This window comes from Oncorhynchus mykiss, chromosome 12 (assembly GCF_057628025.1).
Source record: "Oncorhynchus mykiss isolate SJ-2025 chromosome 12, ASM5762802v1, whole genome shotgun sequence".
Lineage (NCBI taxonomy): Eukaryota > Metazoa > Chordata > Actinopteri > Salmoniformes > Salmonidae > Oncorhynchus > Oncorhynchus mykiss.
In genome coordinates, this window is record NC_143033.1 from 34,326,092 (window position 1) to 34,350,303 (window position 24,212).

The window sequence follows — 24,212 nt, forward strand, 5'->3', positions numbered from 1 at the left end:
AAATATTTACCAAATAAACTAAAGTAAAGAATTTAAAATAATAAAAAGTAACACAATAACATAACAATAACGAGGCTATATACAGGGGGTACCAATACCGAGTCAATGTGCAGGGGTACAGGTTAGTCAACGTAATTTGTACATGTAGGTTGGGGTGAAGTGACTATGCGTAGATAATAAACAGTGAGTAGCAGCAGTGTACAAAACAAATGGAGGGGGTGGGTCAATTTAATAGTCAGGTGGCCATTTAATTAATTGTTCAGCAGTCTTATGGCTTGGAGTTAGAAGCTGTTGAGGAGCCTTTTGGTCCTAGACTTGGCGCTCTGGTACCGCTTGCCGTGAGGTAGCAGAGAAAACAGTCTATGACTTGGTTGACTGGAGTCTCTGACAATTTTATGGGCTTTCCTCTGACACTGCCTATTTTATAGGTCTTGGATTGCAGGAAGCTTGGCCAGTGATATACTGGGCCTTACGCACTACCCTCTGTAGTGTCTTACGGTCAGATGCCTAGCAGTTGCCATACCAGGCGGTGATACAACCGGTCAGGATGCTCTCGATGGTGCAGCTGTAGAAATCTTTGACGATCTGGGGACCCATGCCAAATATTTTCTGAAGGGGAAAAGGTTTCCTGAGGGGGAAAAGGTTTGTTGTGCCCTCTTCACGACTGTCTTGGTGTGTTTGGACCATGATAGTTTGTTGGTGATGTGGACACCAAGGAACTTGAAACTCTCGACCTGCTATACTACAGCCCCATTGATGTTAATGGAGGCCTGTTTGGCCCGCCTTTTCCTGTAGTACACGATCAGCTAGAGGCTGTAATCACTGACAAAGGTGCTTCAACAAAGTATCGAGTAGAGGGTCTGAATACTTATGTAAATGTGATATTTCTGTTTTTTTATATACATTTGCATAAATGTCTAAAAACCTGTTTTTGCTTTGTCATTATGGGGTATTGTGTGTAGATTGGTAAGGGGAATAAAATATTTTATACATTTTAGAATTAAGGCTGTAATGTAACAAAATGTGGAAAAAGTCAAGGGGTCTGAATACTTTCTGAATGCAATGTAACTGTAAGCTGATGGTTCCTTTTCTTACTGCGAGGTCATTGCTAAGCATCTGGGAAAGTTATACATCATTAGCTTAGTCCCATCATAGGCGTTGGCAAAACAGCACAAAGAGACCAGGCTAATTCAATTTGCATTTGACCTAAATATTCATGATGACGTTTGTGACCTGACTTGTGACCTCAACAACATGAGTCAATTCACCACAATGCATAACCAACTGTCCCCAACCCTTCTCTACTCCTACAAAGCCCAGTAAGCCCATGGCAAACATGGTTCAGACTCTTCCGTCAGTGGCAACTCTTGTAGTAAAGATATCAAAGGAAGAAACAGCAGCTGACAAAGTGAACAGAGAGACAGCAAGTGAGTGAGAGAAGAAAAATGAGGGGAGAAGCGAAAGAGACGACATAGATTCTGTCAAAAGCGATGTCAGGTCACTGCTCCCTGCATCTGTTCTCTGGCGAGATGCATTTATCTATCTCCCGGTAGTCAGATAGCAATTTATATGTCAAGTTAACTTCCACAGGCACTGCTGCTCCGTGCTCAGACATCTTCACTGGGGCCCAGGAGTCCTCTGACAATCCTACGACGTAATAACACAATTACATGGCAGTGAGTAGGCAGGCAGGCGGATGAGAGGCAGGGGAACTGGAAGTAGCTCACAGCCACACCACATTAACCTCCTTTCAGGATGATGACTGGGTACAGCTAGCTAGGCTTGCGCTGCAGCTCATATTAGCTTGTGCTTCACTGTAGAGGCAACCCCCGGAGACCTAGAATAAAGAATACAACCTCCCAGAGAAATAAGTCAGAGAGGGATTACAGAGGAAGATATCATCAATCACAGACAGTATTTGTAGAGATTCTTCTGTGGAGGATGCTTATTGAGAAAGAGGTATACTTTAGGACTTTATAGATGGACAACATGTCAGGACAAGTTTTATCCGCTTATAGAGGTGTCATACAGTATCTATACAGTATGTGTATGGCTAGCCTAGGTACAGAATAGAATATGCAGATCATATGTATGATCATACATTAATGATGTGATAAAATCCTTTAAATGTTTTGGTTTTCTACATGAGCTCACATTGTTTGGTGTGTGTTAAATCATTCAAGTCTCTGGAGAATGTGTGGGAATGAACATCTCTAAATAAATCTGAGTATCACTCTGGCAGCTGCCCTTTCTTCCAGCGGGAAGGCCTCATCCATTACACAATGGGAGATCACCTGCCACTGGCCTTAGCTGCAGATGAGCCCCGCACAGCCGGGCCCCGTGCCTGCTGGAACAGATGGCTGGCATGGGGCCCAGCAGCACCTGGGGACCGAGGCTATAGACCCAGGTAATAGAGGAATATTAACAGCCTGTTCAGGTTCAGATGAGATGGGCTTGTTTCCTCTTTTAAATTAACACTGTTGAAGGGGTTTGATCCACTGCACACTGCAGAAGCATAGAGCAAACATACATGCATGATCAGGAAATAACAATACACTGCATACAGAGACATCAATGCTCTTTGTTTCTTGCATGTTAACTTAACATGGAAGGACATCAATGTTCATAGCATCCCAGCCCAGGGTGAAATGTTGAACCCTGCACAGCTATTGCAAATCCTAACATGCTATCATAGCACTTCAAAACACCGCTAAATATGTATAATTAAAGTCACACAGCACCTCAATGTATTTTTTACAATTATTTCCTTCCTGTACATTTGAGAGCTTTAGTCAAGATCATAGGACAGATTATAATACTGTAAAATTTCCATTAGAAAGCCAACCACCAACCAATTAAACAAGCATCAACAGAACAATAACTACATAGGGGGCTCTGAATATGACTCAACTAAGCACTTATCATATTCATTGTAACATCACCAGTTGACAGACTGCCACGGGGGAAATATGCCCGCAATACAACATGTCACTCAGAAATACACTAAGCTAATGTGATGTCTGTTGTCGACTAGCCTACTGCAGCTGGGGACGCTCAAGGTGGTTGCTTATCTAGGATCAGATTACTTCACCTCAGCCCTAAACTTAACCAAAGGGGAAGAAAACATATCTGCCACTGAGTCTGTGACTATAGCCTACCTGTTCTTCTGGCGTAGAGCTTCACGAAACAAAAATTAATTGAAGGGGATTGATTTATGGGATAAATGTTTGTTGCTTAGCCTACATCACATTAGAAGTAAATATAAAAACGATATATTTGTCTATTTCCCATTCACTGACTGCTTCGCTGAGTTGGTTCTCTGGTGTTCTCTTTCGTCTTTGACCAATTTTACGTCAGTTCGCGACGCTGATGCTGCCGCCTGTCGTATTCAAGATGTCTTCCAAACGATAGGCTTATGGCTTAGCTTGTTTTTAGATCGTTTATTTTATTTACATTTTTGGTTAATTTTGCGTATTAGATGGAGAACGGTGGCTTATCATGAAACTCCGGACTCAGTATGACAGGTACTTAAAGCCTTTTTGCTTGCATTGCTAATGAAATGACATACCGTTAGCCTAGCTAGCTGATAGACTTCAAGTGACAAATATTCTCTAACGAACAATATACAGTTAGCTATAGTAACTGCCATTAATCTCATCAGTGTCAACAGCCTCTATTTGCCAAAGAGCTGTCAGTGTCAATTGTAATGTTGATCAGACAGCTTGTCACAAAGTTATGTTTCGCTAGCTAAGTGCTACCAAACGTTAGCTAATTGTCTGTACTTATGTAAACAAAAGAGAAAACAGTTGTTAGACTGGTACAAAAGTGGGTATTGATATAACGTTACTGGTGATAACACAGCCCTGAATCTTTGACTGTAATTTAGCCAGCCCAAGTAACATTAGCTAGACTGCGTTACAATGGTTTAACGTTATTAAGCTGTCAATAACAACCTGTAGCTAGCTAGTAGGGGAGTAACCTAGTAGTATGTGACCGGTAGATCTGCACAATAGTCGGTTGAACGCGGTGAGCAACCTACATTGTCCGAACATCCGAAAGTGATGGTGGAAAATTATGTTTTTAGACAGATATTTTTGCATTTTTTGGGATCGGCTTGCCATTAAATCTAGTTAATTAAGATCTAGTTAAATCTACTTAATTAAGTATGCTTTGTAGCCTGAATGGAGGATGCTTTATGTACGAGCTGGTGCACTGGGGACACCAGTGTATTACCGGGACAGCACATAAATTCGAGATGATAGTGCAGATCTATCTGCCACAAGCAGCTGTCTAGCTAGTAGGGGAGAGTGGGTTACGTTTAGCGATTTTTGTTTTTACATTCAGCATCACTCCATCACAGGGAATATACTGTAGTATTATTTCTAACAACGATATCTACATATATTTCAGGATGTTGTGTATCCCTGGAAATAATCAGAATTAATGTAAACATTACAGTTTTGAGAACATATCCTGTTCAAAAAACTTACCCCAAACACAATTAATCACAATCGCTTTTTTTGTCTGTTAATAATTTTAAGCATCTTTTAACACAGGCTTAATGCCTAACAAACACTTTGTACTTTTTTAAACACTTTTACCATAGGTCAGGCCCTGTTGTTACCTGATATCCCCGGGAAGAAAACACTTCAATTGTTCAACTTGCCCAATGGGCACTGGCTCAACATACCCCAAGGCAAACATTTGACTATCTTAGCCCACACAGCTACAATGATGCACTTTCGTGCTAGGTTTATGACCTCATATGGAAGCTTATAGAGACTCAAAAAGGTTTATAGAACAATCTTACAATTCTGTACTTTGGTTTAGATACAAGCATCATGAAACTACTAACACAATATGTTAATTTGACTTGGTGAAAATCTGTTTTTTGGACCTCACTAGCTTACCACTTTTTCCATGTGGTTACTTCCTTCAGACTCCATGAAATGATGACATCTTCCTAAATATTTGGTTAAATTATTAATTTAGTCTATTGTTTCCTAAAAACAATGTTGTCTCAACTAACCCCACTCTCTCCTAGGCCTAGCTAACTTAGCAAGATTGTTAGCTAGCACCTGCACGTTATAACTAGGCTATATCCTCTGTCTCTCCTCTTTACCTCAAACAATTTATTTGTTGAAGGAGTGATTCCAGAAGAACGTTGAAATCGAGGGAATCACCAACTGTGATGCAACCTAACTCCAGCGAGGTAGGTGCCCATCAGGCAGGAAATGGCTTGTCCCTGACTATACAGCCAGAGCTACTGACCAGGACACCAGCAGGGGCTACCGGGGGCTCTGTCATCCCAGAGGCCAGTGATGAAGTCCGGGTACCTATTCTCTCCAGTGGGCCCGGGGAGCCCAGTGGAGGAGGAGGAGGGGCATCATCCCGTAGGTCCAGAGCCAGTTCCAGAACCAGTTCCCACTCCCATTCACATGGTGGGGGACACCAGCACTCTCACAGTGAGCCCAGTGAGACAGACCCAGCTGATGCTGATCTGGAGTCAGGGGAGCCCAGCACCTCGTTCTCAGAACTGCGCTACCTCTTCCGCTGGGTTCAGAAGAGTCTTCCTTTCATAATCATCCTCGGTGCTAAACTAGTCATCCAGCATGCCCTAGGTAAGTTTCAGGTAATTATAACATATACAGTCAGGAACAATTTTCTATTTATCTAGTAAGGTTATCTGACATCTCTTCCATGACTTTGTTGCAGGTCTAGCTGTTGGAGTTGGCTTGTTTACAACTTTTCTTTATGCGAATAAGAACATTCAAACTCAAGTCTTTCTTCAGGTAAGTCACTAATGGAAGAAAATATATAGTACCAGTCAAAGGTTTGGACACACCTACACATTCAAGGGTTTTTCTTTGTTTTTACTATTTTCTGCATTGTAGAATAATAGTTAAGACATCAAAACTATGAAATAACACATTTGGAATAATGTAGTAACCCAAAAAGTGTTAAACAAATCAAAATATATTTTATATTTGAGGTTCTTCAAAGTAGCCACCCTTTGCCTAGTCTTGGCATTTTCTCAACCAGCTTCATGAGAAATGATTTTCCAACAGTCTTGAAGGACGGCAGGTAGCCTAGTGGTTAGAGAGTTGGTCTAGTAACCGGAAGGTTGCAAGATCAAATCCCCGAGCTGACAAGGTACAAATCAGTTGTTCTTTCCCTGTTCCTAGGCCACCATTGAAAAGAAGAAGATAGATAAATAAAGGTTAAAAATAAGGAAGTTCCCACATATGCTGAGCGCTTGTTTGCTGCTTTTCCTTCACTCTGCGGCCCAACTCATCCTGAACTATTTCAATTGAGTTGAGGTCGGGTGATTGTGGAGGACAGGTCATCTGATGCAGCACTCCATCACTTTCCTTCTTGGTCAAATAGCCCTTAGACAACCTGGAGGTGTTTGTTGAAAAACAAATAATAGTCCCACTAAGCTCAAACCAGATGGGATGACGTATCGCTGCATAATGCTGTGGTAGCCATGCTGGTTAAGTGTGTCTTGAATTCTAAATAAATCACGACAGTGTCACCAGCAAAGCACCATCATACCACCTCCTCCATGCTTCACGGTGGGAACCACACATGCGGAGATCATTCGTTCACCTACTCTGCCCCTCACAAAGACGCAGCGGTTGGAACCAAAAATCAAACATTTTGATTCATCAGACCAAAGGACATATTTCCACTGGTCTAATGTCCATTGCTTGTGTTTCTTGCCCCAAACAAGTCTCTTCTTATTTGTGTGCTTTAGTAGTGGTTTCTTTGCAGCAATACGACCATGAAGGCCTGATTCACACAGTCTCTTCTGAACAGTTGGTGTTGAGATGTGTCTGTTACTTGAACTCTGTGAAGCATTTATTTGGGCTGCAATTTCTGAGGCTGTTAAGTGAACTTATCCTCTGCAGCAGAGGTAACACTGGGTCTTCCTTTCCTGTGGCGGTCCTCATGAGAGCCAGTTTCATCATAGCGCTTGATGGTTTTTGCGACTGCACTTGAAGAAACTTTCAAAGTTCTTGAAATGTTTCTGATTGACTGACCTTCATGTCTTAAAGAAATGGACTGTTTTTTCTCTTTGCTTATTTGAGCTTTTCTTGCCATAATATGGACTTGGTCTTTTACCAAATAGGATTATCTTCTGTATACCAACCCTACCTTGGCACAACACAACTGTTTGGCATCAACACATTCAGAAGGAAAGAAATTCCACAAATTCACTTTTAACAAGGCACACCTGTTAATTGAAATTCATTCCAGGTGACTACCTCATGAAGCTGGTTGAGAGAATGCCAAGAGTGTGCAAAGCTGTCATCAAGGTAAAGGGTGGCTACTTTGAAGAATCTCAAATATAAAATATATTTTGATTTGTTTAACACTTGCTTTGGTTACTATGTGATTCCATATATGTTATTTAATTGTTTTGATGTCTTCACTATTATTCTACAATGTAGAAAATAGTACAAATAATGAAAAACCCTTGAATGAGTAGGTGTGTCCAAACTTTTGACTGGTTCTGTATATTCTCAATTTATACATCCATTGCATTAATTTATACTCAATCCTCAGTCTGAATCTGATCGTCTTCAGTGTATTTCTCCTCAGGATCGTCGGTCAAAAATAGAGTGCGTATGGCTGCTCCTCTTCCTGGCGTCCTCCACACTTCTGCTTTACTACACATTTCTCACTGAGTCACTTTACTATTGGTAAGTTTCCCCTTACTTCACATGCTCACAGCAGACCAGAATAGAATCAAAATAATTATACGCAATATGTGGAAATTTGCCTTTGCTTCACAGCGTGGTATGATTAATACACAAAACTGACAAACATTAACAACATCAGGACTGGGAGCATAATCTGTAATCCACATCCTCTCATCCATCTTTCCCTCTCTCTTTCTCAGCCTAATTTTCCTGAGCCCAGCTGTTGAACCCCTGGGTTTCTGGGAGGTCCTATGGGCGGTGGGTGTCACCAACTTTATGCTCAAGTTCTTCTTCATGGGGTTCAAGTGCCTTATCCTACTCCTACCATCTAACCTGGTGACATTCAGAGCCCAGGTAAGCAAGGAAGGATGCTCTCTCTCCCTCTCCAAGTTTTTGATAAGGCCCAGTCGGGCTCGTTGGCTAAAAATTTACTGGCCTGAACAGAATTTCTAGTGTCCTGGACATGGTGAAGTTAAAATCAGGGCCTAAAACCAACGTTTAGTCCACCACCAACTGTGGCAGGTAGATTTTTAAAAATCTAGCGTCGTCCGAGTTAGTGGAGGGTTTGGCCAATCTAGCCACTCATACAGTATTTTTTTTTTTTACTTGCCAAAATATTTTTCTGCAATAATTACAAAAAAACAAGAAAAGAAACAGATGGACATGCTTTGTAGTGATGTAGTAAATTGCTAAAAACTCTTTTAACCAAAATATCACAGATAAAAATGTCCTGCTCTCCCTTTAAGAGCAGGAGGTTACTGTGGCAATGAGGGAATTCAAGCAAACCATCAGTGACAGTGTGCAGATAGATGTGTCTTCGCTAGCAGTTGAGGCAAACTCAAACATTAAAAAACAACCTAGTTAGTGTAAATGGCCAAGAAACACACAAGGACAAAGTCTCACTTTAGTAGACTTTCAAGGAAATTAGACCATATCAGGGACGTCACTAGACATTCAGAACATCCGGGGCTCAGCCCTGAAGACCTGGGGCTGAATCGCTAGCAGTGAACATTTTGCAGAAACATAACGCTATGTTGCATATCTCGCTGCTTTCTTCCATGCTCTTTGCTCTCCTGATGCCAAATAATTAACACTTTTAATATTAATTAAATGGAATATGGTGTCAATAATATATTTTTTTAAATCTATTAGCAAGTACAAAATACAAGTGCATGACTATATCGTAATTTTCCATGAAGACAAAATTGTTGAAAAAAGTATATAATTTTGTTGCAATGTTTTCATAAACCATGTCCAATATTTGATTGGCAATAACAAAAAAGCCTCATGTTGATGTTGGTCACATTACTGCTAACTAATGTGAGCTAGTCATGCTGTGCGCACTGTGCAGTTCCAAAATAATAACGCAGGCACCAAATAAACTTGAAAATCATGATTTTATCATATTTGTGGTAATAAATCTCAGATTCAAGGTCAATTAGCTACAGGACAATATTTATACAAAAAACAAATAGACCCCCTGCAACACCCCTGTAGTAATAACACTTAACAATTTTACAGACAAAATGAGAAAAAAAATATCCAGATAATCACATTGTAGGATTTTTAATGAATTTATTTGCAAATTATGGTGGAAAATAAGTATTTGGTCAATAACTAAAGTTTATCTCAATACTTTGTTATATACCCTTTGTTGGCAGAGGTCAATGACAGAGGTCTAACGTTTTCTGTAAGTCTTCACAAGGTTTTCACACACTGTTGCTGGTATTTTGGCCCATTCCTCCATGCAGAGCTCCTCTAGAGCAGTGATGTTGGTAAAGTTAATTTTTTATTTTTTTTATTTTTTTTAAATAACACTGAACTCTATCTGAGAAGTAGTTGGTGAACCAGGCGAGGCAGTCATTTGAGAAACCGAGTCTGCCGATAAGAATGTGGTGATTGACAGAGTCTCAATCCTTGGCCAGGTCGATGAAGATGGCTGCACAGTATTGTCTCTTATCGATGGCGGTTATGATATCGTTTAGGACTTTGAGCGTGGCTGAGGTGCACCCATTACCAGCTCGGAAACCAGATTGCATAGCGGAGAAGGTACGTTGGGATTAGAAATGGTCAGTGATCTGTTTTGTTAACTTGGCTTTCGAAGACTTTAGAAAGGCAAGGCAGGATAGAAATAGGTATGTAACAGTTTGGGTCTAGAGTGTCTCCCCTTTAGAAGAGGGGGATGACTGCGGCAGCTTTCCAATCTTTGGGGATCTCAGACGATACGAAAGAGAGGTTGAACAGGCTAGTAATAGGGGTTGCAACAATTGCAGCGGATAATTTTAGAGAGGGTCCAGATTGTATAGCCCAGCTGATTTGTAAGGGGTCCAGATTTTGCAGCTCTTTCAGAACATCAGCTATTGGTTACTGACTTCCCTGAAAAGTTGCATATCGCGGGGGCTATTCGATGCTAATGCAGTACGCCACAGGATGTTTTTGTGGTGATCAAGGGCAGTCAAGTCTGGAGAGAACCAAGGGCTATATCTGTTCTTAGTTTTTTTTTTTTTTTATAATAATGGGGCATGCTTTTTTCAGATTGTGAGGAAAGCACGTTTAAAGAACAACCAGGCATCCTCTACTGATGGGATGAGGTCAATATCCTTCCAGGATAACTGGGCCAGGTCGATTAGAAAGGCCTGCTCGCTGAAGTGTTTTAGGGAGCGTTTGACAGTGATGAGGGGTGGTCGTTTGACAATGGACAGATTACGGACGCAGGCAATGAGGCAGTGATCACTGAGATCCTGGTTGAAGACAGCAGAGGTGCATTTAGAGGGCAGGTTGGTCAGGATAATATCTATGAGGGTGCCCGTGTTTACGGATTTAGGATGGTACCTGGTAGGTTCCTTGATTATTTGTGTGAGATTGAGGGCATCTAGCTTAGATTGTAGGACAGCTGGGGTGTTAAGCATATCCCAGTTTAGGTCACCTAACAGTACGAACTCTGAAGATAAATGGGGGGCAATCAATTCACATATGGTGTCCAAGGCACAGCTGGGAGCTGAGAGGGGTCTATAACAAGCGGCAACCGTGAGAGACTTGTTTCTAGAAAGGTGGATTTTTAAAAGTAGAAACTCGAACTGTTTGGGCACAAACCTGGATAGTATGACAGAACTCTGCAGACTATCTCTGCAGTAGATTGCAACTCCGCCCTTTTTGGGAGTTCTATCTTGGCGGAAAATGTTGTAGTTGGGGATGGAAATGTTTGAAATTTTGTTGGCCTTCCTAAGCCAGGATTCAGACACGGCTAGGACATCAGGGTTGGCGGAGTGTGCTAAAGCAGTGAATAAAACAAACTTAGGGAGGAGGCTTCTGATGTTAACATGCATGAAACCAAAGCTTTTACGGTTACAGAAGTCAACAAATGATAGTGCCTGGGGAATAGGTGTGGAGCTGGGGTCTACAGGGCCTGGGTTAAACTCTACATCACCAGAGGAATAGAGGAGGAGTAGGATAAGGTTACGGCTAAAGGCTATAAGAACTGGTCGTCTAGTGCGTTGGGAACAGAGAATAAAAGGAGCAGATTTCTGGGCGTGGCAGAATAGATTCAGGGCATAATGTACAGACAAGGCTATGATAGAATGTGAGTACATTGGAGTAAACCTAGGTGTTGAGTGACGATGAGAGAGGTTTCGTCTCTGGAGGCACCAGTTAAGCCAGGTGAGGTCTCCGCATGTGTGGGGGGTGGGACAAAAGAGCTATCTAAGGCAAGTTGAGCGGGACTGAGGGCTCTACAGTGAAATAAAACAATAAGAACTAGCCGAGACAGCAGTAGACAAGGCATATTGACATTAGAGAGAGACATAAAGAAATCACAGGTGTTGATCGGGAGAGCTAAGACAACAACGGGTAAATGGCGATGAATGGGCAGAGCGGGTAAGTTAGATACATACAGGACCTGAGTTCGAGGCTGGAGCCGACAGATAAACAAAATGAGGTACCGTGTTATTGAAACAGTCCAGGGGGCATCAACTGTGTAGCCGAGCGATCATAGGGTCCAATGAGCAGCAATAGGTGAGTCAGGGAGACATTCGGTAGGCACTACTACGCTAGGTGAGCGGGAGACACGGCGTTCAGAAAGCTAGCAGGCCGGGGCTAGCAAATGGGTCTTCGGCAACATCGCAACGGAAAAGCCTGTTGAGTCCACATCGGGTGGTTACGTCAGCAGACCAGTCGTGATGGATCGGCGGGGCTCCGTGTCGACAATAAAGGGTCCAGGCCAGTTGGAAAAGAGGTATTGTAGCCCTAGAATTAGCTGGTATATGGGCCTAGTTCGAGGCTAGCTCAAGGCTAACTGGTGCTTGCTTTGGGCCAGAAGCGTTAGCTAACAGTATCCACTCGGTTGTAGCTAGCTAGCTGCGATGATTCTGTGTAATGATCCAGAGCGACAGGAATCTGGTGATGTGGTAGAGAGAAGCAGTCCGATATGCTCTGGCTTGATATCGCGCTGTGCAGACTGGCAGGTATTGTCCGAGCTAAAGCTGGCTGGTGTCCGAGCTAAAGGTGAAGACCGGTAGCCGTGGCTAACAAAGACTAGTTGCTAGTTAGCTGGCTAGCTCCTGATGGAGGTTCTTGACAGTTTTCTAAAGAAAGATAATCTATCTGAAGAAGAGGAGTCTGTGTTCAGGTCTTTACAACTAGAATTAGAACAGACTTACACGGATCTGGCAAAGGGCGCCTTTGTAGGGTCAAGAGCAAAATGGATTGAAGAGGGGGGAAAAAACACTAGTTAATTTTTGCACTTGAAAAGAGAAACTACAGAAGAAAATCTATAACTGCACTCAACATTAACAATGTTTTATGCAAAGGTCCCATTACAATATCATAATTTGTCGATTCCTTTTATGAAAATCTTTACAGCTCTCAATTTCAGGAAGATGGTTGTGAAAGTTACATTTGCCACATTCAGAATTGTGTCCCTGTAATTGAGGATGATTTCCACTCAGTTTGCGATTCACCTGTTCATCCGCCAATTCCTGGACAGTCTGTGGTGCAACGTGGCATTGGTGGATGGAGCGAGACATGATGTCCCAGATGTGCTCAATTGGATTCAGGTCTGGGGAACGGGCGGGCCAGTCCATAGCATCAATGCCTTCCTCTTGCAGGAACTGGTGACACACTCCAGCCACATGCGGTCTAGCATTGTCTTGCATTAGGAGGAACCCAGGGCCAACCGCACCAGCATATGGTCTCACAAGGGGTCTGAGTATCTCATCTCGGTACCTAATGGCAGTCAGGCTACCTCTGGCGAGCACATGGAGGGCTGCTCTCCTCCTGCTCCTCCTTGCACAAAGGCGGAGGTAGCGGTCCTGCTGCTGGGTTGTTGCCCTCCTACGGCCTCCTCCACGTCTCATGATGTACTGGCCTGTCTCCTGGTAGCGCCTCCATGCTCTGGACACTACGCTGACAGACACAGGAAACCTTCTTGCCACAGCTCGCATTGATGTTCCATCCTGGATGAGCTGCACTACCTGAGCCACTTGTGTGGGTTGTAGACTCCGTCTCATGCTACCACTAGAGTGAAAGCACCGCCAGCATTGAAAAGTGACCAAAACATCAGCCAGGAAGCATAGGAACTGAGAAGTGGTCTGTGGTCACCACCTGCAGAACCACTCCTTTATTGGGGGTGTCTTGCTAATTGCCTATAATTTCCACCTGTTGTCTATTCCATTTGCACAACAGCATGTGAAATTTATTGTCAATCAGTGTTGCTTCCTAAGTGGACAGTTTGATTTCACAGAAGTGTGATTGACTTGGAGTTACATTGTGTTGTTTAAGTGTTCCCTTTAATTTTTTGAGCAGTGTATAAGACAAATTCTTCATTCACAAAACCAACTTACACCAAGAGGAAAGTTTTTCTGGAACATGCTTATTCCTGACATTGTCTGGAAAAATGCATGGTTAAGACCTTACAAATACTGTATACCAAACAAAGTTAAGGAAGTGCACTTCAACATTTTGCATAAGATATATCCATGTAATTCTATGATTTCCAAATTTGTGGCTATTGATGATATCTGCGTTTTCTGTGAAAAAGAAGGTGAGAATCTGTCTCACTTGTTCTTTGAATGTAAATTTCTGTCCGAATTTTGGGAAAAGCTTGCTTAAGTACTTATTTACCATTATGAACACTGCCTATAATTTTAACATGAAATATATAATATGTTACTATTGCAATGATAACAAAACCACTGAAATTATTGTTAATTTTTTCTGATTGAATTTAATTATCTTATTAAAACACTAACCCTAGTGAATAACAAAAATAATAACATCTTCATGAATCATTATAATAAGATATTTTCAGAGTAAATATAATTGCACCTAAATTGTTTCTTTTTTGTATTTTATTTTTATTGATATTTTTTCTATGTTTGAGCATTGTTAATACCTGTGTTTGGTTTGCTAGACATGTTGGATGTACAGTGCCTTGCGAAAGTATTCGGCCCCCTTGAACTTTGCGACCTTTTGCCACATTTCAGGCTTCAAACATAAAGATATAAAACTGTATTTTTTTTGTGAAGAATCAACAACAAGTGGGACACAATCATGAAGTGGAATGACATTTATTGGATATTTCAAACTTTTTTAACAAATCAAAAACTGAAAAATTGGGCGTGCAAAATTATTCAGCCCCCTTAAGTTAATACTTTGTAGCGCCACCTTTTGCTGCGATTACAGCTGTAAGTCGCTTGGGGTATGTCTCTATCAGTTTTGCACATCGAGAGACTGAATTTTTTCCCATTCCTCCTTGCAAAACAGCTCGAGCTCAGTGAGGTTGGATGGAGAGCATTTGTGAACAGCAGTTTTCAGTTCTTTCCACAGATTCTCGATTGGATTCAGGTCTGGACTTTGACTTGGCCATTCTAACACCTGGATATGTTTATTTTTGAACCATTCCATTGTAGATTTTGCTTTATGTTTTGGATCATTGTCTTGTTGGAAGACAAATCTCCGTCCCAGTCTCAGGTCTTTTGCAGACTCCATCAGGTTCTTCCAGAATGGTCCTGTATTTGGCTCCATCCATCTTCCCATCAATTTTAACCATCTTCCCTGTCCCTGCTGAAGAAAAGCAGGCCCAAACCATGATGCTGTCACCACCATGTTTGACAGTGGGGATGGTGTGTTCAGCTGTGTTGCTTTTACGCCAAACATAACGTTTTGCATTGTTGCCAAAAAGTTCAATTTTGGTTTCATCTGACCAGAGCACTTTCTTCCACATGTTTGGTGTGTCTCCCAGGTGGCTTGTGGCAAACTTTAAACAACACTTTTTATGGATATCTTTAAGAAATGGCTTTCTTCTTGCCACTCTTCCATAAAGGCCAGATTTGTGCAATATACGACTGATTGTTGTCCTATGGACAGAGTCTCCCACCTCAGCTGTAGATCTCTGCAGTTCATCCAGAGTGATCATGGGCCTCTTGGCTGCATCTCTGATCAGTCTTCTTCTTGTATGAGCTGAAAGTTTAGAGGGACGGCCAGGTCTTGGTAGATTTGCAGTGGTCTGATACTCCTTCCATTTCAATATTATCGCTTGCACAGTGCTCCTTGGGATGTTTAAAGCTTGGGAAATCTTTTGTATCCAAATCCGGCTTTAAACTTCTTCACACCAGTATCTCGGTGTTGTGCGGGTGAGTGAGGACCCAAAAGCGGTTTAACAACAACAGAGTCTTTTAATGTAAACACAGGGAAGACATAGATCCTCTTCAGATGTAGATAATGGAAAAATAGGCAACCCGCAGAGAGGGCGACAAATGAAACAAAAAGTCCTGATAATTACAAAAGAGCCCCCTTCTTAGCAGCAGAGGAGAATAGCTGGGTTAGCGGCGACAGGCTGCAGGTCTCTCTGGGTAGGCGCGGGTTGTAGAGGAACAGTGGTACCTGATCTCACGTAGCATCAGATGAACTGGACACAGTACAAACGACAAGACAGTTAGCTGAGTACAGGATGCACTTGCCAGGCGGATTCCGACAGGACGGGACAGGACAAGGGTGAAGCAAACGAGACGATAGTTTGTTTCTGGCATGAGAAACACAAACGAGAATCTGACAAAGAAAGAAGCAGGAACAGAGAGAGAAATAGAGACCTAATCAGAGGGAAAAAGGGAACAGGTGGGAAGAGGGTGAACGAGGTAGTTAGAGGAGATGAGGAACAGCTGGAGGAGGAGAGAAAGAGAAGGTAACCTAATACGACCAGCAGAGGGAGACAGAGTGAAGAGAAAGAACAGGAACAAGACATAACATGACAAGACATGACACTCGGACCTGCCTGGTGTGTTCCTTGTTCTTCATGATGCTCTCTGCGCTTTTAACGGACCTCTGAGACTATCACAGTGCAGGTGCATTTATACGGAGACTTGATTACACACAGGTGGATTGTATTTATCATCATTAGTCATTTAGGTCAACATTGGATCATTCAGAGATCCTCACTGAACTTCTGGAGAGAGTTTGCTGCTCTGAAAGTAAAGGGGCTGAATAATTTTGCACGCCCAATTTTTCAGTTTTTGATTTGTTAAAAAAGTTTGAAATATCCAATAAATGTCGTTCCACTTCATGATTGTGTCCCACTTGTTGTTGATTCTTCACAAAAAAATACAGTTTTATATCTTTATGTTTGAAGCCTGAAATGTGGCAAAAGGTCGCAAAGTTCAAGGGGGCCGAATACTTTCGCAAGGCACTGTAAGTTAATTTTTGTATTATGAATAAAATACATTTATTTAAAAAATATATATATAATAATAATAATTTACATTTTTTTTAAAAAGGGTTCCAGTTAATTAAGGAATAAAAATAGAATATTCGTACCACATTGGGTGAGGCAGGTTGCAGGAAAGTATATTTAGTTCGTAGATAGATAGAAAGTGAGATTAAAATATATTTAAAAAAACAACTATTTACACGGGATAAGGCACGGGATAAGACAAAGACAAAAACACGTCCGGCTGCTACGCCATCTTGGAATGATAGATTGGCAGGCTTTCTCTTTGTATTCAGCTAGTAAAAGGCTACATTTGGTTATTTTATTTAGAAATCTTTGTAATATAATCTAGCAATGTCATTAATCTAGCAAAGTCATTACTCTATTCTTTAGAATTACATTAACTGCATTCACTTTTGTTTCTAAAGTATGTCATTTTGGGAAGATTTTTGTTTGAAATAGATATTGCGCTGGTTCAATTATGTATTTAAACCCTGGAATGCTGATGCTATGTATTGGCCATTGAGAGGCTTTGAAGTCGACCATATTGGCACTCCCCAATAGGAGCAGTTCTCCATAGGAATGAATGGAATTCTACATTATTTCAATTAAATATTTCAAGGAGAAAATGACTTATTTGTAGTTGTTGTAGTGGGGATAGTAACATTAGCCATCTCAAAAAAATTATGCTTTAAGGAAAACTATGCAATATACTTTTTTATTTTTATGTTTAGCTCACAAAAGTATGCATTAAGGTATCTGTAATAAAATAAATGTGGCAAAAATGAATGTAGAAAATAATACATGAATGTACAGTCGTATGAAAAAGTTTGGGCACCCCTCTGAGGCTGCATAATAATTTACTCTGTCGTCACAGAAAATGATCACAGTGGCATGCCATTCATTTTCTAATAAAAGCTGAGTACTGGGGTATTGTCCAGACAGAGATTTTTAGTGTGGCAATATTAAGTTGTATGAAATTAAATGAGATGTGAAAAATAGGCTATGCAAAAATGTGGGCACCCTTGTCATTCTGTTGATTTGAATACCTGTAACTACTTAGCACTGATTAATTGGAACACACAATTGATTTGGTGAGCTCATTAAGACTTGAACTTCATAGACAAGTGCATCCAATCATAAGAAAAGGTATTTAAGGTGGCCAATTGCAAGTTGTTCTCTTTGACTCTCCTCTGAAGGGGCGGCAGGGTAGCCTAGTGGTTAGAGCGTTGGACTAGTAACCGGAAGGTTGCGAGTTCAAACCCCCGAGCTGACAAGGTACAAATCTGTCGTTCTGCCCCTGAACAGGCAGTTAACCCACTGTTCCCAGGCCGTCATTGAAAATAAGAATTTGTTCTTAACTGACTTGCCTGGTTAAATAAAGGTAAAATAAAAAAAAATAAAAATAAAAAAGAGTGGCAACATGGGGGCCTCAAAACAACTCTCAAATTACCTGAAAACAAAGATTGTTCAACATTATGGTTTAGAGGAAGGCTACAAAAAAGCTATCAGTGTCCACTGCGAGGAACATAGTGAGGAAATGGAAGACCACAGGCACAGTTCTTGTTAAGGCCAGAAGTGGCAGGCCAAGTAAAATATCGGAGAGGCAAAGGCGAAGAATGGTGAGAACGGTCAAAAACAGTCCACAGACCACCTCCAAAGACCTACAACATCATCTTGCTGCAGATGGTGTCACTGCATCGTTTAACAATTCAGCGCACTTTGCACAAGGAGAAGCTGTATGGGAGAGTGATGCGGAAGAAGCCTTTTCTGCACACACGCCACAAACAGAGTCGCTTGAGGTATGCAAACGCACATTTGGACAAGCCAGCTTCATTTTGGAATAAGGTGCTGTGGACTGATGAAACAAAGATTGAGTTATATGGTCATAACAAGGGACGTTATGCATGGCGGCAAAAGAACACAGCGTTCCAAGAAAAACACTTGCTACCCACAGTAAAATTTGGTGGTGGTTCCATCAAGCTGTGGGGCTGTGTGGCCAGTGCCGGTACTGGGAATCTTGTTAAAGTTGAGGGTCGCATGGATTCCACTCAATATCAGCAGATTCTTGGGAATAATGTTGACGAATCAGTCACAAAGTTGAAGTTATGCCGGGGCTGGATATTTCAACAAGACAACGACCCAAAATACTGCTCAAAATTTACCCGGGCATTTATGCAGAGGAACAAGTACAATGTTCTGGAATGGCCATCCCAGTCCCCAGACCTGAATACCATTGAGAATCTGTGGGATGATTTGAAGCGGGCTGTCCATGCTCGGCAACCATCAAACCTAACTGAACTGGAGAAGTTTTGTAAGGAGGAATGGTCCAAAATACCTTCATCCAGAATCCAGACACTCAGAGGCTATGGGAAGCATCTAGAGGCTGTATTTTTAGCAAAATGAGGCTCTACTAAATATTGATGTGATTTTTCTATTGGGGTGCCCAAATTTATGCACCTGTCTAATTTTGTTTTGATGCATATTGCACATTTTCTGTTAATCCAATAAACCTAATTTCACTACTAAAATATTACTGTGTCCATCACTTATTTGATATATCAAAATGAAATTGCTGATCCAAACACCCAATTATTTATAAATGGAAATCATGGAAATTGTCAGGGGTGCCCAAACCTTTTCATACGACTGTATATAGCTCAGGATTTCCGTAAACCAGTAATAGCCGGCTTTTGGACAATTTAAAAACTAAATACATGTCAAAATATAATTGGCACTAGTCAATTGCGGAAGAAAAAAAAATCCTAATCCCATAAAGCTTTTTAGCCTATTCGTTGACGGAAATACCAGTTGATGTAAATACATTTGATCCATCATGGTTTGGTCTCCTGAGTGGCGCAGCGGTCTAAGGCACTGCATCTCAGAGCAAGGGCTGTCACTACTGTCCCTGGTTCGAATCCAGGCTGAATCACATCCGGCTGTGATTGGTAGTCCCAGTGTCGTCCAGATTTGGTTGGGGTAGATGTCATTGTAAATAATAATTTGTTCTTAACTGACATGCCTAGTTAAATAAAGGTTAAATACAATTTAAAAATGCTAATTGCTCTATGGGTTAATTTGCATAATTTTGTTAAATTAAATGTGTATATTCGTTATTTATCTCACGCACAGCATACAGATACAGAGCATTTAGGCAGAAAATCTGTCAGACAGCGCTTTTATAAGCCCAATCATTGCGCAACAATTCTAAATGCAATCGTGTGTTTAAAAATGGCTTTTTTTTCTCAACTGGTAATTGAAGCATACTTCCTATTCTCCATTCATATGCATATGTGCGTCACATACCACTTTGCAATGAGCTGGAGGCAGTATGCATTTTGAGGACATATAGCCCTTAATTGTTTGAAACAGGAACATTTTACTACATATTATGAGGCATGTTTTACCTTGCTTCAAAGTAGCCTAGGCAAAATCCGTCCATATCCGTGGAGGCAATTATTTTATAAAGACTTCCACATGCCATTGAAACCAGTAGCTTATTTATCTCATGTTCTATGGTTTTCAACTTTCTTTGATTGTCCGGTAGCCAAATGGACATTCACGCGTAGCCTACTGCCTTGTGCGCATTGCTGCGCTAATAATGTTAAGAAATAAAAGTTTATCAACATTTTAAGCTAAAGGTTCTGATCTGTTACATCAGACTCATTGCTTTAAAAAAAATGTATATAGCCTAGGCCTACTGGTTGTATGAATTTTGGATCTATTGTCGCACAACTGTACAAGAGTCTGTTTGGGCTATTTATTTTTTGACAAGCTGACTAATAGAATAGGTCAACTTTTCTACTATGGGGGATAGTAGATTGACATAGGCTCATAGGCGGCGTGCCCATAAAGCTAGGGGAAGCTATGCTTTCCCTCAGTAAATTGAATTAAATTGCCAAAATTATATAGCCTAATTAGCTTACTCCTGTCAATACAGAAATAAATACAAATCATTCAAAAAATGCTACCAAATCATTATTTGGCCAGAGAGGATCATAAGCTTCCCCTAGCCTTAAAATAATCTTTTTTTTAAATTGTTTTATTTTTTTAAATCACATTGCCTACAGTCGGAGGGAAAGGCTGCACACACTGCAAATACCAAATAGATGATTGTTGAGTTGCGACTGTCTGTGAAAAGAGGCCCAGCCAGGCATATCACAATATTTCAAAATTAAATTGTGGAAAAACATAGTTTGGAAAGAAAATTGCTATTGCTGTAAAGAGAAAACAATGAAAAGACTAATCTGTCTTTTAGTTATCAAAATTGGCAATTGAGCGAACAATAGTCTATCTTATTGGCACCAGAGGAGAGTATCGGTCATATCCCTAGTGAGTGCACACTGTACATATTCACTCTTTATCATTGTTGGGTCAATGCCACTTAAAAGTTAGTTTTTTGGACAGTAATTTACTAGTGATTTTGCTGTTCTTTACTCTTCTTTATTGTATACAGCATCCAAAATATTTTTTACAATGGTGGGGGAGTGCTACGATGGAGGTGAGGTGGCATCAAAACAGAGCCTAGTGTATATATAAATCAAGAATGCTAGGTGTTTATTTTTATTTTTTACATTTTCCTTTTGCAGACTATCAAGAGTAGCCACTAGCCAGCCTATTGTTAGTATGTTCACCATTTAACTTTTGTGAATCAATTTCCCTTAAATGAATAAGCTCAGTGAGTGGATTGATGAGCGCTTCTTTTTACTCTGGACAGCTTGCGTGTGCTGTGTGAACGCGCCAATTTATGTACTGCTCCGTTGCTCGAGAAGTTGTGACTGGTGAGGAGCGCGGTTGAATGAACAGCCAATCATATTGTTCAAATACAAAAAGCCTGATTTTTGGTGTGGTCTTTCACCATTTTGGAGGGGATCAACAGCGGGAAAGCATTGATTCACTCATGACTCGCTGTCCCCAGGGGCGGTGGTACATGCTGATTGAAGAGGTGGGCCAGGTGTACCAGTCTGTAGCCCCCATCCCCCTCTGGTTCCGCTACCTGATCACCTACCAGGAGGTGGATGGCAACACTGGCCTCACCCTGGGAGTCCTGCTGGCTCTGGTCTACTTCATACTCAAGGTGGCTGACCTACAACTGTACCACATATCATGGATCAAATATGGATGCTTCAAAATGGCTAATTTAGTAGAGGAAATTCTTTGTTATTTACACATTTTGTTTAAATGTACTAAACTCTTACTTTTTCAATTCAGCTTTTAGGATTGTATGGACAGTGGGGGTCTTTCCAGAAAACTGTGAGGCTATTTCTCAGTGGCGAGGTACAGTACTTTAAATAGATCAACATGTGAAAAATGTTCTTAGTGGTGGTATGTGGGTTGCCTGACAAGTGACTACTTGTCTTGAACATGCTGAAAAGCTTGTTCATGTATAGATCATGTCAGTATAATGTGGACCCTTGTAAGTAGTTTGGATCTGTGTTGTTTGTTGACTGTGTGGGATGGTAACATGTGTTGTTGTTCCTCCTCAGCACACGGGGGCAGCAGCCACCAGGAGCCAGTGCAGTGAGGCTGGGGACATCTGTCCTATCTGTCAGGCAGAATACAGGAACCCTCGAGCCCTCCTGTGTCAGGTAAGATACACCACCACATTAATAGAGAAAAAACATTGCAGACTTTTTTGAACTTGTACCTTTTTACTCTTTAACCAGTTACCAGGCACTAGAAACCTGATATCTGAGGCTACACACACATACAGTACTGCCTGTGTGTGCTTTATTGTAGCATGGTTTGATTGAGGATGCTTGTTTATTTTCTCTCTCTCAATAACAGCATATTTTCTGTGACGAGTGCATTGCTCTGTGGTTTAACCGGGAGAAGACGTGTCCACTCTGTCGCACGGCCATCACAGACAAGGTCCACAAGTGGAGGGACGGGGCCACCACACCTTACCTCCAGATCTACTGACCGAAAGAGATGATGGAAAGTGGAGAGCCTATGACTTATGGACACTGTTTGCGATGTGTGAATGACAGTTGTATTGACCGCAATACTCCACTCCTCATTGGCTTGTGAAGCTGATGACCATGCTGTTCCTCCATTCATTAAGGGCTGTGCCCACTACTTGCCAACGTCAGTAAGGTCACATAAAATGTGTGATTGGGATGCATTCAGCACCGTGGCATGTTACTGCAACTCCCTCTCCAACCATCTCTTTTCTACACAACTAACTGACTGACTGAAGTTGGTTCTCTCTCTGCATGGCCCCTTTTGCTGTTTTTAGTTGATTTGATTTTCAAACATGTATCTTTTCTTATCATGATCTGATTTAATCATGTTTTGTTTTGACGGCCAGCCTAGAAGAACAGAACAGACAGCCTCTGTCTTTATTAGACAGAGCTGTCAGGGAATAGCCTGATCCCAGATCAGTTTGTGCTGTTTTGCCAACTCCTACCTTTATTGTCAATGTCACGACAATGACCATAGAGGGCGGCAAGACAACACAAACAGATCTGGCACCAGGCTAGTCAGGGAATACCTGGAGGTTCCTTCTACCGGTAAATAGGGGTGGGGTGAGGGATATTTAAATGATAGTAGTATTTTAATCAGATGTATTATGTCACTCCCTTCAAAGTTAGAACAAATGTGGATCACACGTGTTATGTTTTGTGGTTGGTAGATACCCAGTCTTTCAAACACTTCTCTCTTTGAGTTGCAAAGGTTCCAACATGTTGCAAAGGGATTCCATTCTGTGTCTGAGAGGCAGTCTGGATAGACCGAGGTGGTTAAAGAACTAAATGTACTCTCCTCGTTGGGAAGCAATTACAAACACAAAGGTTGATGATATTTAAAAGTTATTAATTTGGGGGGCTTCTTATTTTCAGATTAAGTCTGATATCTCTGCTTTTTAAGATTTGTTTTCCAGATGACAAATATGCAACACAACTGATTGTTGTGAGATTGGTTTGATCCATAAATTATTTTTCTAAAGTGATGATGCAGTTGCATTCTTCCACTCTGGTTTTTAAAAGGATGTATCTATTTTACTACCATATTTCATTATGTAGTGAAACCATTTCATGTTTTTCATCCATAAAGTCTTTCCATCAACAAATTAAATAAAATATGAAATGCTTTTTTATTATTTTTATTTCCTACTAATAATTGGCCCTGAGCATTTACACTAATTATATAATACATTAACCTGTTTAAGCTTATGAACCAACTTTGTTTTTCAGTTATTTACATCCTATTTGTCTTTAGAATGAAGAGTGCAGAGGTCTTAGGGACACACAGAAAAGCATAAATCTATCCTCTTCCTACCATCCATTGGCTGTTCTTAGTATTAACTATTGTTCCATTTGGACTGTCATATAAGTGGACTGGAGGCATATAGTTGGGCGAGTCCATATCTATACAGGTGAAGGAGACCACAGTGAGTGTCAGCTAAGTTTGGATGTTCTCAAACACAACCATGTTTTCTAAGCTCTCAGAGGCACTGCAGTCAATGGCTGTTTGAGAGCATCAATACTGTGATGTATGATGGGAAAATTGTGACCGACTGTTCTACAAATAATATTGACTAGTTATTTAGGATGCAAGATGATTCGTAGTCAGGGATTTGCAGTCAGTCTCAACTCACCTCTAAAGTTGGCTGCAATGTCGAACGCGCCCAGTAACTTGGATCAGGGCAACCAAGGGCTCTATCAGAGGTTATGGACATACTGACAAGATACATGTCTCTAAGCAATAGCCGTGGGGAGTAGCGGTGCTGAGGGGGCTGCAGCACCAAATATTTTCACTGGACCGATATAGACCTCTGCAGCGCATTAATGGAGATGGTAAATGCTGCA

General features: G+C 41.2%; 1 protein-coding gene across 1 annotated transcript; it reads left to right on the plus strand.

The window, feature by feature from the left end:
- The first annotated feature begins 3,089 nt into the window (after positions 1-3,089).
- Positions 3,090-23,483, plus strand: rnft1 (ring finger protein, transmembrane 1). The gene is made up of 9 exons (XM_021623543.3): positions 3,090-3,524; positions 5,146-5,621; positions 5,716-5,792; positions 7,606-7,706; positions 7,907-8,060; positions 21,323-21,481; positions 21,616-21,681; positions 21,891-21,992; positions 22,192-23,483. Exons 1-9 carry the CDS (start codon positions 3,499-3,501, stop codon positions 22,324-22,326), a joined length of 1,296 nt encoding a protein of 431 aa, XP_021479218.3. The 5' UTR covers positions 3,090-3,498; the 3' UTR covers positions 22,327-23,483.
- Positions 23,484-24,212: the final 729 nt, after the last annotated feature.

What these genes read in the sequence shown, in the direction of transcription:
- rnft1 (XM_021623543.3), top strand. Translation starts at nt 3,499, where the DNA reads ATGAAACTCCGGACTCAGTATGACAG. An exon ending in CTCCGGACTCAGTATGACAG is followed by an intron (nt 3,525 to 5,145) that starts GTACTTAAAGCC and finishes TATTTGTTGAAG; the next exon opens with GAGTGATTCCAGAAGAACGT. An exon ending in AAACTCAAGTCTTTCTTCAG is followed by an intron (nt 5,793 to 7,605) that starts GTAAGTCACTAA and finishes ATTTCTCCTCAG; the next exon opens with GATCGTCGGTCAAAAATAGA.